Source organism: Aristolochia californica, unplaced genomic scaffold, assembly GCF_029961685.1.
Source record: "Aristolochia californica isolate CCGP_79_NKW_82.1479 unplaced genomic scaffold, dmAriCali1.0.hap1 SCAF_16, whole genome shotgun sequence".
Lineage (NCBI taxonomy): Eukaryota > Viridiplantae > Streptophyta > Magnoliopsida > Piperales > Aristolochiaceae > Aristolochia > Aristolochia californica.
The window spans coordinates 1,065,208-1,077,129 of record NW_027181837.1 but is presented as its reverse complement, the minus strand read 5'-3'; the positions used below and the strand labels follow the sequence as shown (position 1 = coordinate 1,077,129).

The 11,922-nt window shown below is 39.4% G+C and overlaps 2 protein-coding genes across 2 annotated transcripts; one reads left to right on the top strand and one right to left on the bottom strand.

Annotated features, from left to right (window-relative positions):
* Positions 1–1,433: 1,433 nt before the first annotated feature.
* Positions 1,434–5,947, top strand: LOC137953478 (uncharacterized). The gene is made up of 2 exons (XM_068800892.1): positions 1,434–2,597; positions 5,091–5,947. The coding sequence occupies exons 1-2, from the start codon at positions 1,434–1,436 to the stop codon at positions 5,796–5,798; spliced, it is 1,872 nt and encodes a 623-aa protein (XP_068656993.1). The 3' UTR covers positions 5,799–5,947.
* LOC137953325 (transcription factor bHLH93-like) lies at positions 5,923–8,170 on the bottom strand. The gene is made up of 4 exons (XM_068800669.1): positions 7,300–8,170; positions 6,934–7,101; positions 6,661–6,828; positions 5,923–6,570 (listed from the first exon to the last, which is right to left on the bottom strand). Exons 1-4 carry the CDS (start codon positions 7,861–7,863, stop codon positions 6,484–6,486), a joined length of 987 nt encoding a protein of 328 aa, XP_068656770.1. The 5' UTR covers positions 7,864–8,170; the 3' UTR covers positions 5,923–6,483.
* Between the last annotated feature and the right edge of the window lie 3,752 nt (positions 8,171–11,922).

The following is an 11,922-nucleotide window of genomic DNA, read 5'->3' as shown; positions in this document are numbered from 1 at the left end:
ATTTACCTTGGTGATACCTTAGTCTCATGGAGTGCCAAGAAGCAACCTATAGTTTCTCGTTCCAACTGTGAGTCTGAATATTGTACTCTTGCTCTCACGGCCGCCGAACTTATCTGGCTCACCCATCTTCTTCGTGATCTCAAAGTCTCCCTCCCTGAGCGGCCACTTTTCTTATGCGATAACAAAAACGCTCTCTTCTTGAGTTCCAACCCTATTGTCCACAAACGGGCCAAACATGTTGAGTTAGACATTCATTTTTTGCGTGAACTTGTTGCTACTGGCAAGATTCGCACTCAATACGTGCCCTCTCACTTACAGGTTGCAGATATCTTCACCAAAAGCGTCTCTCGGCCTCTCTTTCAGTTCTTTCGATTCAAGCTACACGTTTGTCCAAATCCGACGCTAAGCTTGCAAGGGGCTGTTGAAGATAATGCCAAAACAGAACACTGCCCTGTTTAGGACATTCCTTACAGAAGATTAAGCTCCCAAATTACAGGAGCTAATCAAGCTCCTTCATACCTTTTCTGTACAAATTACAATTACTGTAATCAATTGTAATCTTTGTAATTGATACACACACATCTATAAATTAATAGAAGAACTCACCCGAGAGTGTGGTGAATTTTATAATCTTTACAGGGTAGAACATTGAAGCATCTTCTTCTTGGTTCAAATTGGTTCATACACTTCTCTCTCTTTTCCTCTTCCTTCTCTCCCATGGTTTATTCTCTACACTCTCCCAATAACTAGAGTTATTCTCTTCTCTCATTTTTTCTTAAATCTTCTTTTCCTCTCTTACCATATATTTCCTATAGAAAATTATATACTGTTGGAAAGATCTTTGAGTCGAGTTTTCAACTTTTCTATTGAGAAATTGACGTATATAGTTTTTATAAAGTTTGATCTTGAGACTATGCATGACAAAGAGAAAGGTGATGCGATGGACTATGTCATCGTCTTCAAATTATCAATTTGTCTCCACTTTGTTACAAAAAAGAGAAGGATGATGATCATGGCTTCCCCTTTTAGCACTCTCCGGACCCCTTCACTATGGATTGAATGTTGACACCTTGCTTGGGATTTGCAGAGTTGCCTTCAGTTATAGGACCATGAACAGTGACTCGATTTTTTTTATTTGTTTACGTTTCTAAGTTGGGTAATATATTTTATTTAATTATATTTAATATGAGCTAAAATTAAGTAGTCTAATTTTGGTAAGCCCAGTTATAGGACGGGCGAGTCACGATTCGACTCGGCTGATCTTATCCATATTTTCACATGTCTGAGTCAAAGTTCCGAGTCCAATTCGGAAAACGCGGGTTAAGACACGGGTATCCACTTCAGTTTCGGTTTTAATGTCCCGACCCGAGGCGAATTTGAAATTTGAATCTCTTCTTCCTTTCTCGTCTCTCCGCCTAGAAGTTTCGGGAGAAATGCCCAAGGCAGAATTTCTCAGCCATGGAACGCCAACGTGCTTCTCTGAAATCCCACTCAGACGTTCTCCCAGATTTGTTTCTGACGATACCTCCGGCTGTGCAAAGACAAGAACCAAGAAAAATCAGGTACTCTCTACTCCGATTTCCGCTTACGAAGAATCCAATTTTGGATCTGAGTTTGGTAATCAAGTTTTCAGAAGAGGAGTTTTTCCAAAAAAAATTGAAACTAGAAGGAGGTCTCTCCGCTTGGTGAATCTCACCAAGAAGCAAGCCAGACAGAGTGGGTCAAGAAAACCCGAGGCGCCCATTGATAATGCTGAGTCTTTTCGGGTTCTTAGAAGGTCTCCTAGATTTTCAAACACGACCAGTGCTGATAAACATTTCAATGAAGAAAAAATAGCCGATACAGAGGAAGGTGCCCAAATTGAGAAATGCAGTTTTCATGAGCTTGCAACTAAATGTGGATCTTCAGCGCTAACCCGAAGTAAGGGCCAGAAAAGTTGGAGAAATTCGAGAGTAGCTCCAGAGAAAGCATATAACAGCAGGAATGATGTAGTAGAAAAACCAAATGGAGCTACCCACCTGAAGGGAAATAGGTTGAGGGAATCATCAAGTAAGCATGTTTGTTTGGAGACTAAGAGGAAAGGCAGTGCCCGTAGAGTTAAGGGAAAATGTGGTCAACATTGGGTTTGTGCTGGGGACGCGGAAGGAGCAGATGTTTGGGGTGATGAATGTGAAAAATATAGGGACAAGAGTGAAGAAAATCAATTTAGACAAAGTCACATATTAGAGAAACGGGTTTCTCTTGAGATGACTGACAAACAAACTTCTCAAAAAGATAGAAAGAATTTTCGTGAGTCTCTGGCTTCTCTGGAGAACATAAAGAAACCAAAGTTACCCAAAGAATTATGTAAAAGGACTAAAATGAGTAATGGTGATTGTGTGGTGCCTGTAGAATTAGAAGTGGGAGAGGGAAAAGAGAGAAACAGAAGTAAGATAGAGTTAGCAAAGGAAGAGAACGGATCAATTAAGATAGCATGTGAGAACCTCCAGAAAGATACTACAAATCAAAAGTGGACAGATAACCAGGAAGCTGCACTGAGGAGAGCTTACTTCACCCAGAAGCCTACGCCTAATTTCTGGAAGAAAGTATCGAGACTGGTATTTTGGTCTCTCACTTGCTTGCAAGTTTAATTATCATGTTTCTGGCTTTGACACTTACGATAAACACATGGGGCATGATAGATTTGTATGTCACTAGACACAGTTTAGACAGAATTTACTTATAGGCTATAGAATGCAAAATGTTTTATGACTAATTTAGTGTATATATCTAAGAGATAATGGAAATGCTAACTTGCATAAAACTGACTAATGGAAGTTCACTTGGTGATAGAACCAGTAGTGATGGATTGATTGTGTGAGCAATATGTCCAATTTTTAGGAAGACATTTGTACTCTAAGATTAGTGCTGGTTAGGAATGGAAAAAGGCTACTTGTCCATTATGTCTCCTCAGAAACTCACCCGGTCGTTGATATGCAGAACGATACCTAATTCCCTGAACCAAATGGAAAAAATAAACAGAGTTTAATCCAATGAAATCTGTATTGCAAAAGTTTCTCTTGCTCCTTGTTCACGTCAACTTATGGTAGTTTTTTGTTTTCTTTCCTAACCGGGTCTTCCAGTCATAGTTTTTTTTTCTCCTCAAGTTTCTCTAATCCCTCTTGGTTCAATCTCTTGACAATTGCAGCTTTATTAGAGTGACAAGTCCTCATTGTATGTTATTTATCCCTAACTTCCCCATAATTTCTTCAAAGTATTCTGAAATGGTCTTGTACAAAGAACTGTTCAACATTTTGAGATGAACTGTATAATTTATTATACTTCTTCAAAGTATTCTGAAACGGTCTTGTACAAGAACTGTTCAACATTTTGAGATGAACTGTATAATTTATTATACGGGTGGCATCGAGCCGAGTCAAGCTCGAACATGCATATGTTCGAGTGTGGCTTGATCTGAATACTTCAAACTCGAGGTCGAGGTCGAGCTCAGCTTCGAGCCTAAAATTGGAATCGAGCTCGAGCCCAAAATTTTTAACCGAGTTTGAGCCCGAGCTTCAACCTACATTTAAATCTTCAAAAATATAAAAAATTACAAAAATAAATAAAGAGAACATTGTGATGACCTTGGTACCATGAACTGCAAGGTATCACAAAGGTGTCACAGACTTTGCAATGGAGCATACTAATGTATAATAACCAGCTTAATGGACCTAAAAGAAAGAGCAAAAACCTCCTTTAATAGTGTTTATTTCATTGACAAGCAACAATATTAGATGTTGAGGAACCTAAAAGGGATGAACGATTGATCGTCTTTGAGTTTTGAGGTAAATAAGAGCATCTATCAACCAACTAAAGCGGGAATTGTTCAACAATTAGAGTAAAGGGTATTTTCGTAAAAAAATAATACTAATAAGTCGGTTCACAAGCTAACAAGCCAAACTTGAAAAATCTCGAGCTTGGCTTGTTATACTTAACGAGCCTTATTTTAAGTTTGAGTTAAGGGCGAGCCCAAGTAAAAATTGAATTGAGCCGAGCTTTTTCAAGCTGAGCTCGAACGGTTTATGAGCCAGTTTGGCGTGGTGCCACCCCTATGTATAAACATATTTCCAACTTGAAAGGGATCAATTTCATTAGCTCTCCCGAATTATGTACTTTTTATCCTCCCTATAGGTATCTGTGTTGTATGCCTGAGAAACATTTCAAAAACAATTCCATTTCCACCCTTGGTTTTTAAGTATGAGCATGACAAGGGTTGGACATGGGAAAACTTGCCTTAAATGGGCTTATTTGTAGGCTCCATATTATACAGCCAGACAAATTTAGTCTGCCATATCTGTTGTGCAGATAGTGAATTGGAACGATGAATTTTAAGTGGTGTGGATACAGTTTGTCATGGTACCAAAACATAGTCATTGACAATTTTCTGAGACTGACTAAAGATTCCTAATGATGGCCTTCCTTTTCTGTATGTTGGCTTTATGCTCGCTTTGCTTCAAACAGACTTTGCTTATTCTTCCTGTTAAATCTCAATATGCCCAGGAAAATCACCTACTTTTGTGCTGCTACTATATTTGAAGACATAAAGATGTGTACGACCTGTGAATTTGATCCCTTGTCTGTAATTTGTCTGTAAATGTGTAAGTTGTGCCATGGCACTGTTTTTCATTTAGGAGCTTTTGATATAAACTTAACAAATGATACCTGGTAAGGGTATATTGGTTTTGTAGTAATTATCCTTCACACCATTTGGAATTCTGTTTCCAATTTTACTGTTCATACCCACATCCATTAACTTTTCTTCCTTGAAATCTTTTATCATCATGTCTTTCTGCTCGTTTCTGAGAAATTTCTATATATTTGGGAGCAATCTCCTGGCCTAAATTGGGAACCAATATCTTTCTTGGTGGTGGGTCCCTGCATATGTTGTGAAGAACCAATTGAAAAAACCACTGAAGTAGTTGCATTTTATTTCATCAGGGTTGCTTATAATCTTGGTTCTTTGCTTATAATTTTGCTTTGCTAATATTTAACCAATATCTTTCTTGGTCATAAACCTCTGATTGTGAATATTGCTTCATTTATGCATGTAGGTGCCAGGAAAATCTGCACAGGACTGCTTCAACAGAATTTTTTCAGAGCTCCCTACTCCACAGCAACATCATCCTCGTTCCAGGGCCAGAGGAACAAATCTCTCTCCCTTGAGCAACTTCTCAGTATCTGCTAGTAAACTTCTCGAGCCTGTGGACCTAAACATGAAGAAATCACAGAATTTGAAGCATAAATCTCTTGCCCAGAAGACTGCAAGGCATTTACTAAAAAAGCAGCATCTTGCAGACCAAAACCATGAAGCTGATCTGTTCTCAGCTCTTGAAGGTGACTCAGGTTCATCTAATCTAATGTTCTCACCAATTAAAATGCTCACTACCCCTGATTCTATGCGAAGGTCCAATAAATTTCTTCAAAAGACCCAGATGAATTCGAGTGAGAGAGATCTCATTAGTCCCCCGGTTCTGAAAAGGGTGAAAAACATGGCCTTGCATGAGAAGTATATCGATCGGTTGCACAGCAGAGATGCAAAGAGGAAAAGAACGGGATCATTCCAGACCCGAAATTTAGTGTCTGCTCGAGAGGAGACAAACGAGAATAACATACCAAAAGTGACCATCAAAGCTGCCAAGAACGCTCTGCTTACCGATGCCACCGATTTTGTTAAGGTGTTCAAGCAAACGCAGGAAGTTTCTACATGGGAAGACGCAGATTTTGAATCTGACGAAGGCGAGTGCGAAGATGAGTTTTGACCAGAAAAACGGCCTAATTGTTTCTGACCTTGGATCCAATGCCTCCTTCAGCTAGCAATTCTCTTAGGAAAATAAGACAATTCAGTCAGTTTAATGTACAGCTTTGCCCACTTTTTATAAGATTTTCTTGGTAGTGAATTGATTCATTGTCTGCAATTCGATGAACAGTCCATCAAAATCATGGCTTGTTTCTTTGTTTTTGCTAGGCATCTGAAACATTAACCTGTGATCGATCGCTGGCTCTTGTGAAAATCTTAAACTCTGTGCCACCTTGGTAACTCCCACTCTGGGGACCCACCTGGGCGTCAAGAGATGCAGATTTCATAGCCGTCTGGTTAAGAACATTTCTGTAGTTGCCTTTGGAATTTGATGAATTGCCTCTGAAACTTGAGAGGTCGACAAGGCAAAAAAGTATGAACGTTGGAACTGTTGCAGGCGAAAGATTAAATAACTGTTGAGCAAGCCCTTAAAATTGATGGAAAATTTCAAATTCAAAGTAGAAATGACACAGATCGTTTGAAACTTGAAAGAAGATGGAGCCATGGCTCCATTGATTTCCAGCCCTTTATTCAGATGAGGTCCCAAATAACTCGAGTTCCTACAGTGCTATGAACTCCCCTAAATTTTCTACTGGAAGAGAAAAGATGAGAAAAAATACAGAAACTGACGGAAGTTATTGTCTAATTTACATGCATCTCCCTCCGTACCCAGAATTTCTAAACAATGCTTGTTTTATCTCTTCTGAGCTTACTATCGCTCTTTGTTCCAACTCCTGTAAGAAATAACAGAGACCAAAAATGTCGAATAAGTATCCAGAGAGGATAGAAGTTCAGAAATGGTATCAGAAATGGTGGTCGCTCACCTCCGAGCAAGAGGCTTGCATTCCAAAATCATTAAAGCAGCTAATAACGCACTGTTGAATCTCCAGGCCCAGAGCTTCTAATGTGTTAACTATGGAGAACAGCAGACCAGGTTTACCAGCACAGCAGATCTCTATCCTTGTGTCTGTATTTCTCCTCTCCACGTCAAACTGCGGAGAAATGACAAAATAAGACCGCATAAATTTTCATGGAGAATGGGAGAAATATCGTTTTCCAAATTGAATCTATAAGCGTTTAAATTTTTTTCTTCTCACCTTGGGAGTGTTGCTCACCATGATCTCGTTAGGCTTCAATTCCTTGCAAATGCTGACCACATTATGCTGATGATTCCCTGCTTGAATCTCTTCCTGCAGAGTCTTGATCCTCCCTAGGAGCTCTTTCATGTAATCAATGGTGTCCCCCAATATGGATGTTCTGTCCATCTGCCCAACACATTTTTCATTTGCAACGAGTTCAGAGGAAGAAAAACAAAAACTGGAAGGTCCTGTTGAGATGCTAGAATGTTAAATTGTAAAATCTGAAATTTACGAGCAAATGAAAGTGACTGTTGACAACATCAATCATTGCCACTCTTCAAAGATGAAAATTTGCAGAATCAAGAGAAGGGTCCTTCCCCGTGCCTTGCTTATCTTAGGGACAACGGATCGAAGCATAGAAAGACGATCATTCAATCTTTTCCTTCTCCTTCTCTCCGCCATTAGATTCTTTGAAGGCAGGCCCTCCACTTTCTTTACCCGGCTCTTCCTCCCAACGCATGAACTGATTTTGCAGGCCTGAATCTCTGAAGCTCGCTTCAACTCCACATCGCATATCTGTGGCTTCTCCGAATTGCTGAGATTGTCGCACAGTAGTCCCAGTTCTTCATCTTCTATGCCGAGCATACATTCTTCTGGTGTCTGAAAGGTGGCAACGTCCGGCTTCTTGTACGACGGATCAATCTCATTAAACGAATAACCGCCGGGAATTGGACAATAGACTTCATTCAGTGGAGAATCGAAGATGGTTTCGCTTGGCTCCCTGAAACCAAACGATGAGTAAGGCAAAACCAGACCTGGGTTCTCTTGGAAACTGTCAAAGTTCCCTCCACTGGAGTAGAACTCCCCCATTTCAGAAGGAAAGTTACCCCAACTCTCCCTTCTGAGTGCCAGAAGCTCCTCTAAGAAGGCATTCTCGTCATTCTCCATCTCTCTCTTCTCTCTCTTCTCCCTGGAAACCCCTCGGCGAAACTTCGAAAATGTGGAAGTCTTAAAAAGTGTATAAAGCAAGCCAGAAGCTTGATAACAAGAAGCTGCAGCAAGTTGAAGGAATATATAGAAGCGCACAAAGAAGACTTTAATGGAGTATATTAAGGCAAAATAGAATGAATGATTAAGCTACGAAACGTGTATTAGCTGCCAGAGCCTAAGATAAAAAAGGAATCTCCTCTTTTTCTCAAGCTCCCTCTCTCCTTCTCTCCTTCTCAAGGTGATTCCGTGTCTTTTCCACCGAAATCTGAAATCAAACAGAGACGATATTTTAATTCCATTGCTCTGAAAACTTTGACCCACACTTCTGTCTTAACCGAAAAGGATGGAGTAAGCATCATAGACCCTGTCAGGGACATCTGAATTGCAACCACCTTCCTATTGGTTACAAATAGAAAGAGTGCAATACCCATCAACTCCTTTTCTCTCTCCCCTGTCTGTTCATGGAGAAATGCTGATCTGGTTCTACTTCTCAATCCTCTGGCACCTTGGTTTTGGCTCTGCAAATCAATTTGGTTATCGATTACTATCAAAAGAAAACTTTCCCTAATATGAACCAATTAGTACTGACTACGCCCCCCAAGTAAGAGATCTCTATCCAGGACAACAACTTTAGAACAATAAATGGATCTCCCATCTTATTAGAAATTCAAGCCATTAACACATACTAAACTTCTCCTTACAATGTTCTGGCACAACGCGGTCGGTTCTATTGACAATTGCCAACGCCAGATTATTAATTCTGTTTGGTTTAGTTTCAGAACTCTTTTCATCTTATCATTCAGCATTTGGTTGATGAAAGCTTGAACAAAGAACTGTGTTAACAAAGGGTCCTGATAGCTTTCTTCTATTACAACTACTTTGTTCTGCAAATGACAAAACACTAAATCCAGTTGCAGCTCTTGTCTTCACTTGTTTAGAGTCTAATGAACAAGCTTCATTATCAGTACTGTTATTATTTCTAGTCGTTCCTTTCACATCCAAAACTCCACTTCTTATCTTGCTGATAAATAGAAAATACTCCTTGCCCTATACCCTACAGCCCCAACAAAAAGGAGAGAAATTTTGTGCACTAAATCTCATGGCAATCCAACAAAAGCAAAATCTTTTGGGGTTGCCACAGCTGATCAACATGCGACCTTATTAAATCGGTAAAATTGAGAGAATGACACCATATTCAGCATTGTAGAACTTGAGATTATCTCAAATTGTAACTCTAAAGTATTGTAAATTCTCTTGTAGATCACGCTACGAGACCTGTTGTAATCATATAAATACCTGTTCAATAAAAATCATAGAAAAATTATTCATTCACTCTTCTTCTTCTTCTATACCATTTTCAACAAGATCGTAAAAATATTTCGAGTCAACTCAATCCAAACAAACTCAAATTGAATCATCTGGGTAGACTCGATTATACGGAAAATATGATTTTTCTTATCATTTTTTTAAAAAAATATTAAAGTTATTGATAATTCTATATTAGATATTAAATTAATATTTCTCAAAAACCTATAATTTAAAAACGATCGAATTAATCTAGAGACATTGAGATGGCCCGAGTGCTCTGACATTTTGGGCTTAAAACCGTGAAAGGACCACTCGGCTTGCGCCACGTGCAGGAACAGAAAAAACGCGAGAACGTGACGGGTGAACGTCACGTACGTACTGAATGTCGAGAGAGGATTAATTACCCGTCTAATTAGTTTAATGAAGAAAGAGGCGTGATTATAGAAAAGTCGTAATCACTAATCACGATTCCCCTAGTTATAGTAGTCCAGTCTCGTGACAGGACCACGAAGGGGCAGGGAGCCGCAGACGTCAGCCGAAAACGACGGCCCGTGTCGTCACCCCCGACAATGAGCGGTTTTCGTACGCGCCCACAATATCGTCCCTCTAACCGGATCCCCTACCCGACCCGGTTCCGCCAAACCGTCTTACTTTTGTCCTCTTTTCCTTAATTAATTCTTCCGGTGGGGACCCCACGGTTAAATATGGAATACTTCCGGACTCGATTTAAATATTAAATAATATAATAATTAGGAAAAAATACCATACCCGCTCGTTCCCTGCTTAAACAGTCGGCCGCTGGTTTCCGCAAAGCCCGCCAATCTTCGCGTTTGGCGCTTTCCTCTTCCGTCACTCTCCCGTCTCCCTCACCAACCGAAGCCCTAACCCTAAACCGCCTTCCTCTCTCTATCTCTCTCTCTGTAAAACAAGAAATGCGTAATTATGTCAGCGATGAGAAAATGGGGAATTAGGTTGCACTTTCCTTGACAAGGACAGTCGGACACTAGGATACTCGTTTTCTCTCTCTACGCGACTGTGAGATGAAAGGACTGTCAACAGTGTAGTGAGTCGTGCACACTTGCTCTCTCTCTCTCTCTGTCTGTGGGTGGTTATGAAGGAAAGAAGAGGACAAGGGGAGAACATGTCAGTCACGGAAGAAAAACAAGAGAGTCTAGCGACGTAGGGAGGAGGGAAAATGAGGAGAGATGATTGTGTGAAACATGGAGATTTGAGAGCAGAAATGTCAAGGTCAGGTTGATGCTTACGAATAGATACTTGTGTTTAAAATTGACAGCAAACGTTTGGGTTCGATGTATTCAGCAGCTGCTGTTAAGAGGTTACTCGATTACCATGACCAGCTAAACGAGTGAACAATGAATAATCTTCATTGGGTGGACTGATTTGGGAGTAAACGCCAAACTTCGATGAATGATTACCATTCATTATGAGTAATGACGACGATTCGATGACGAAAGGTTTGAGAAATTGCTCTACTGTGAGCATATTTTTTATAAACAACCGTTCCGGTGTTCAATAATGTAATTGATAGAGGTTTAGGAGAGCGCAGAGGCTCCATTGTTTTGCTTTTTTCCACGAGTAGAAGCAAACGGAACCCATTAAGTTCCTTTCCTGTCTTGCTCGGAAAACCAGCTGAGAACAAGCATTCGTTCAGATCTTTTCCGGACTAACCAGGAATATTGTTTTCTCGACAGTTTGGACTTTGGAGAACAGCTTGCCACCTTCTTCAGATATAACATCTTTAAGCAGTTTACCGAAATCGTAATACCAAACGGAAGAGGATTTGCAGGGAGGTATAGTGGAGAATGGCTTTCATTACACCATCCAAGCAACTTTCAGTTTCTGAGTCATGCACAGTGCCAAACACAGTTAATAACCTCTTCTCTCCACCTCAATTATCAACTTCTCCTAATGGTTGATATCAGATCCTCCTTGCAGAAAGGGAAAACCAAGCTCTTGTCAGAATGATTTCCTTCTCTTTTTATCTTTCAAAGCTGCATCAATGAGTCTCTCCATCTCTGATTGAAATAGAAAGCTATCAGTCTGGGCCCTTTGGCCTTCCGGAGGCTTTTTTGAACAGGAATCAGTTGATTAATAACATTTAATTCATAACATTACTTACTAATTACTAATAAACATTGTGTTTAAAGCAGTGGAGTTATAATTATTCGTCAATTATTCATCAGTTATTTAAGTTGGTTTATTTAGTAGCAGTAATTAAGCTGGTTATTCATCATGATTCTAAAGTTGGTGTATTTGTTGAAATTTACTATTTGCCATCTGATTTACACTTATGATTTTTTTTTTTCTGAATTACATTAGACTTCTCTGACAAACCCAAACTGTGAATTAATCATACTTAAATTGAAATTAAAAAAATCTAATAATTCCACAAATCAATCCTTTGAAGATAACAAAAATTGTAGGTCGAAAGCGCGCAAATGTTAAGAAAATAAATTGAAAATTCTCAAATCTAATTCAAGACCCAAATTTCTAAATGAAATGAATGTATCGGAAGAAAGACCTTTGAAGACAAAATCAAATATTTGAAATTTTTATGTAAAGGTTCGATTATTTTTCTCCCTAAATCCTACTTAATTAGCTAGAATCTTTAAGTTTAGGGGCAATCACCCTAGTGTTAGACTTAGTTAGCTTGACTCAAGACCCCATTAGAACAACAATTTCAAAAAC

What these genes read in the sequence shown, in the direction of transcription:
- LOC137953478 (XM_068800892.1), top strand. Translation starts at nt 1,434, where the DNA reads ATGCCCAAGGCAGAATTTCTCAGCCATGGAACGCCAACGTGCTTCTCT. An exon ending in GGAAGAAAGTATCGAGACTG is followed by an intron (nt 2,598 to 5,090) that starts GTATTTTGGTCT and finishes TTATGCATGTAG; the next exon opens with GTGCCAGGAAAATCTGCACA.
- LOC137953325 (XM_068800669.1), bottom strand. Translation starts at nt 7,863, where the DNA reads ATGGAGAATGACGAGAATGCCTTCTTAGAGGAGCTTCTGGCACTCAGA. An exon ending in TTGTCCCTAAGATAAGCAAG is followed by an intron (nt 7,102 to 7,299) that starts GCACGGGGAAGG and finishes TGTGTTGGGCAG; the next exon opens with ATGGACAGAACATCCATATT. An exon ending in TGGTGAGCAACACTCCCAAG is followed by an intron (nt 6,829 to 6,933) that starts GTGAGAAGAAAA and finishes ATTTCTCCGCAG; the next exon opens with TTTGACGTGGAGAGGAGAAA.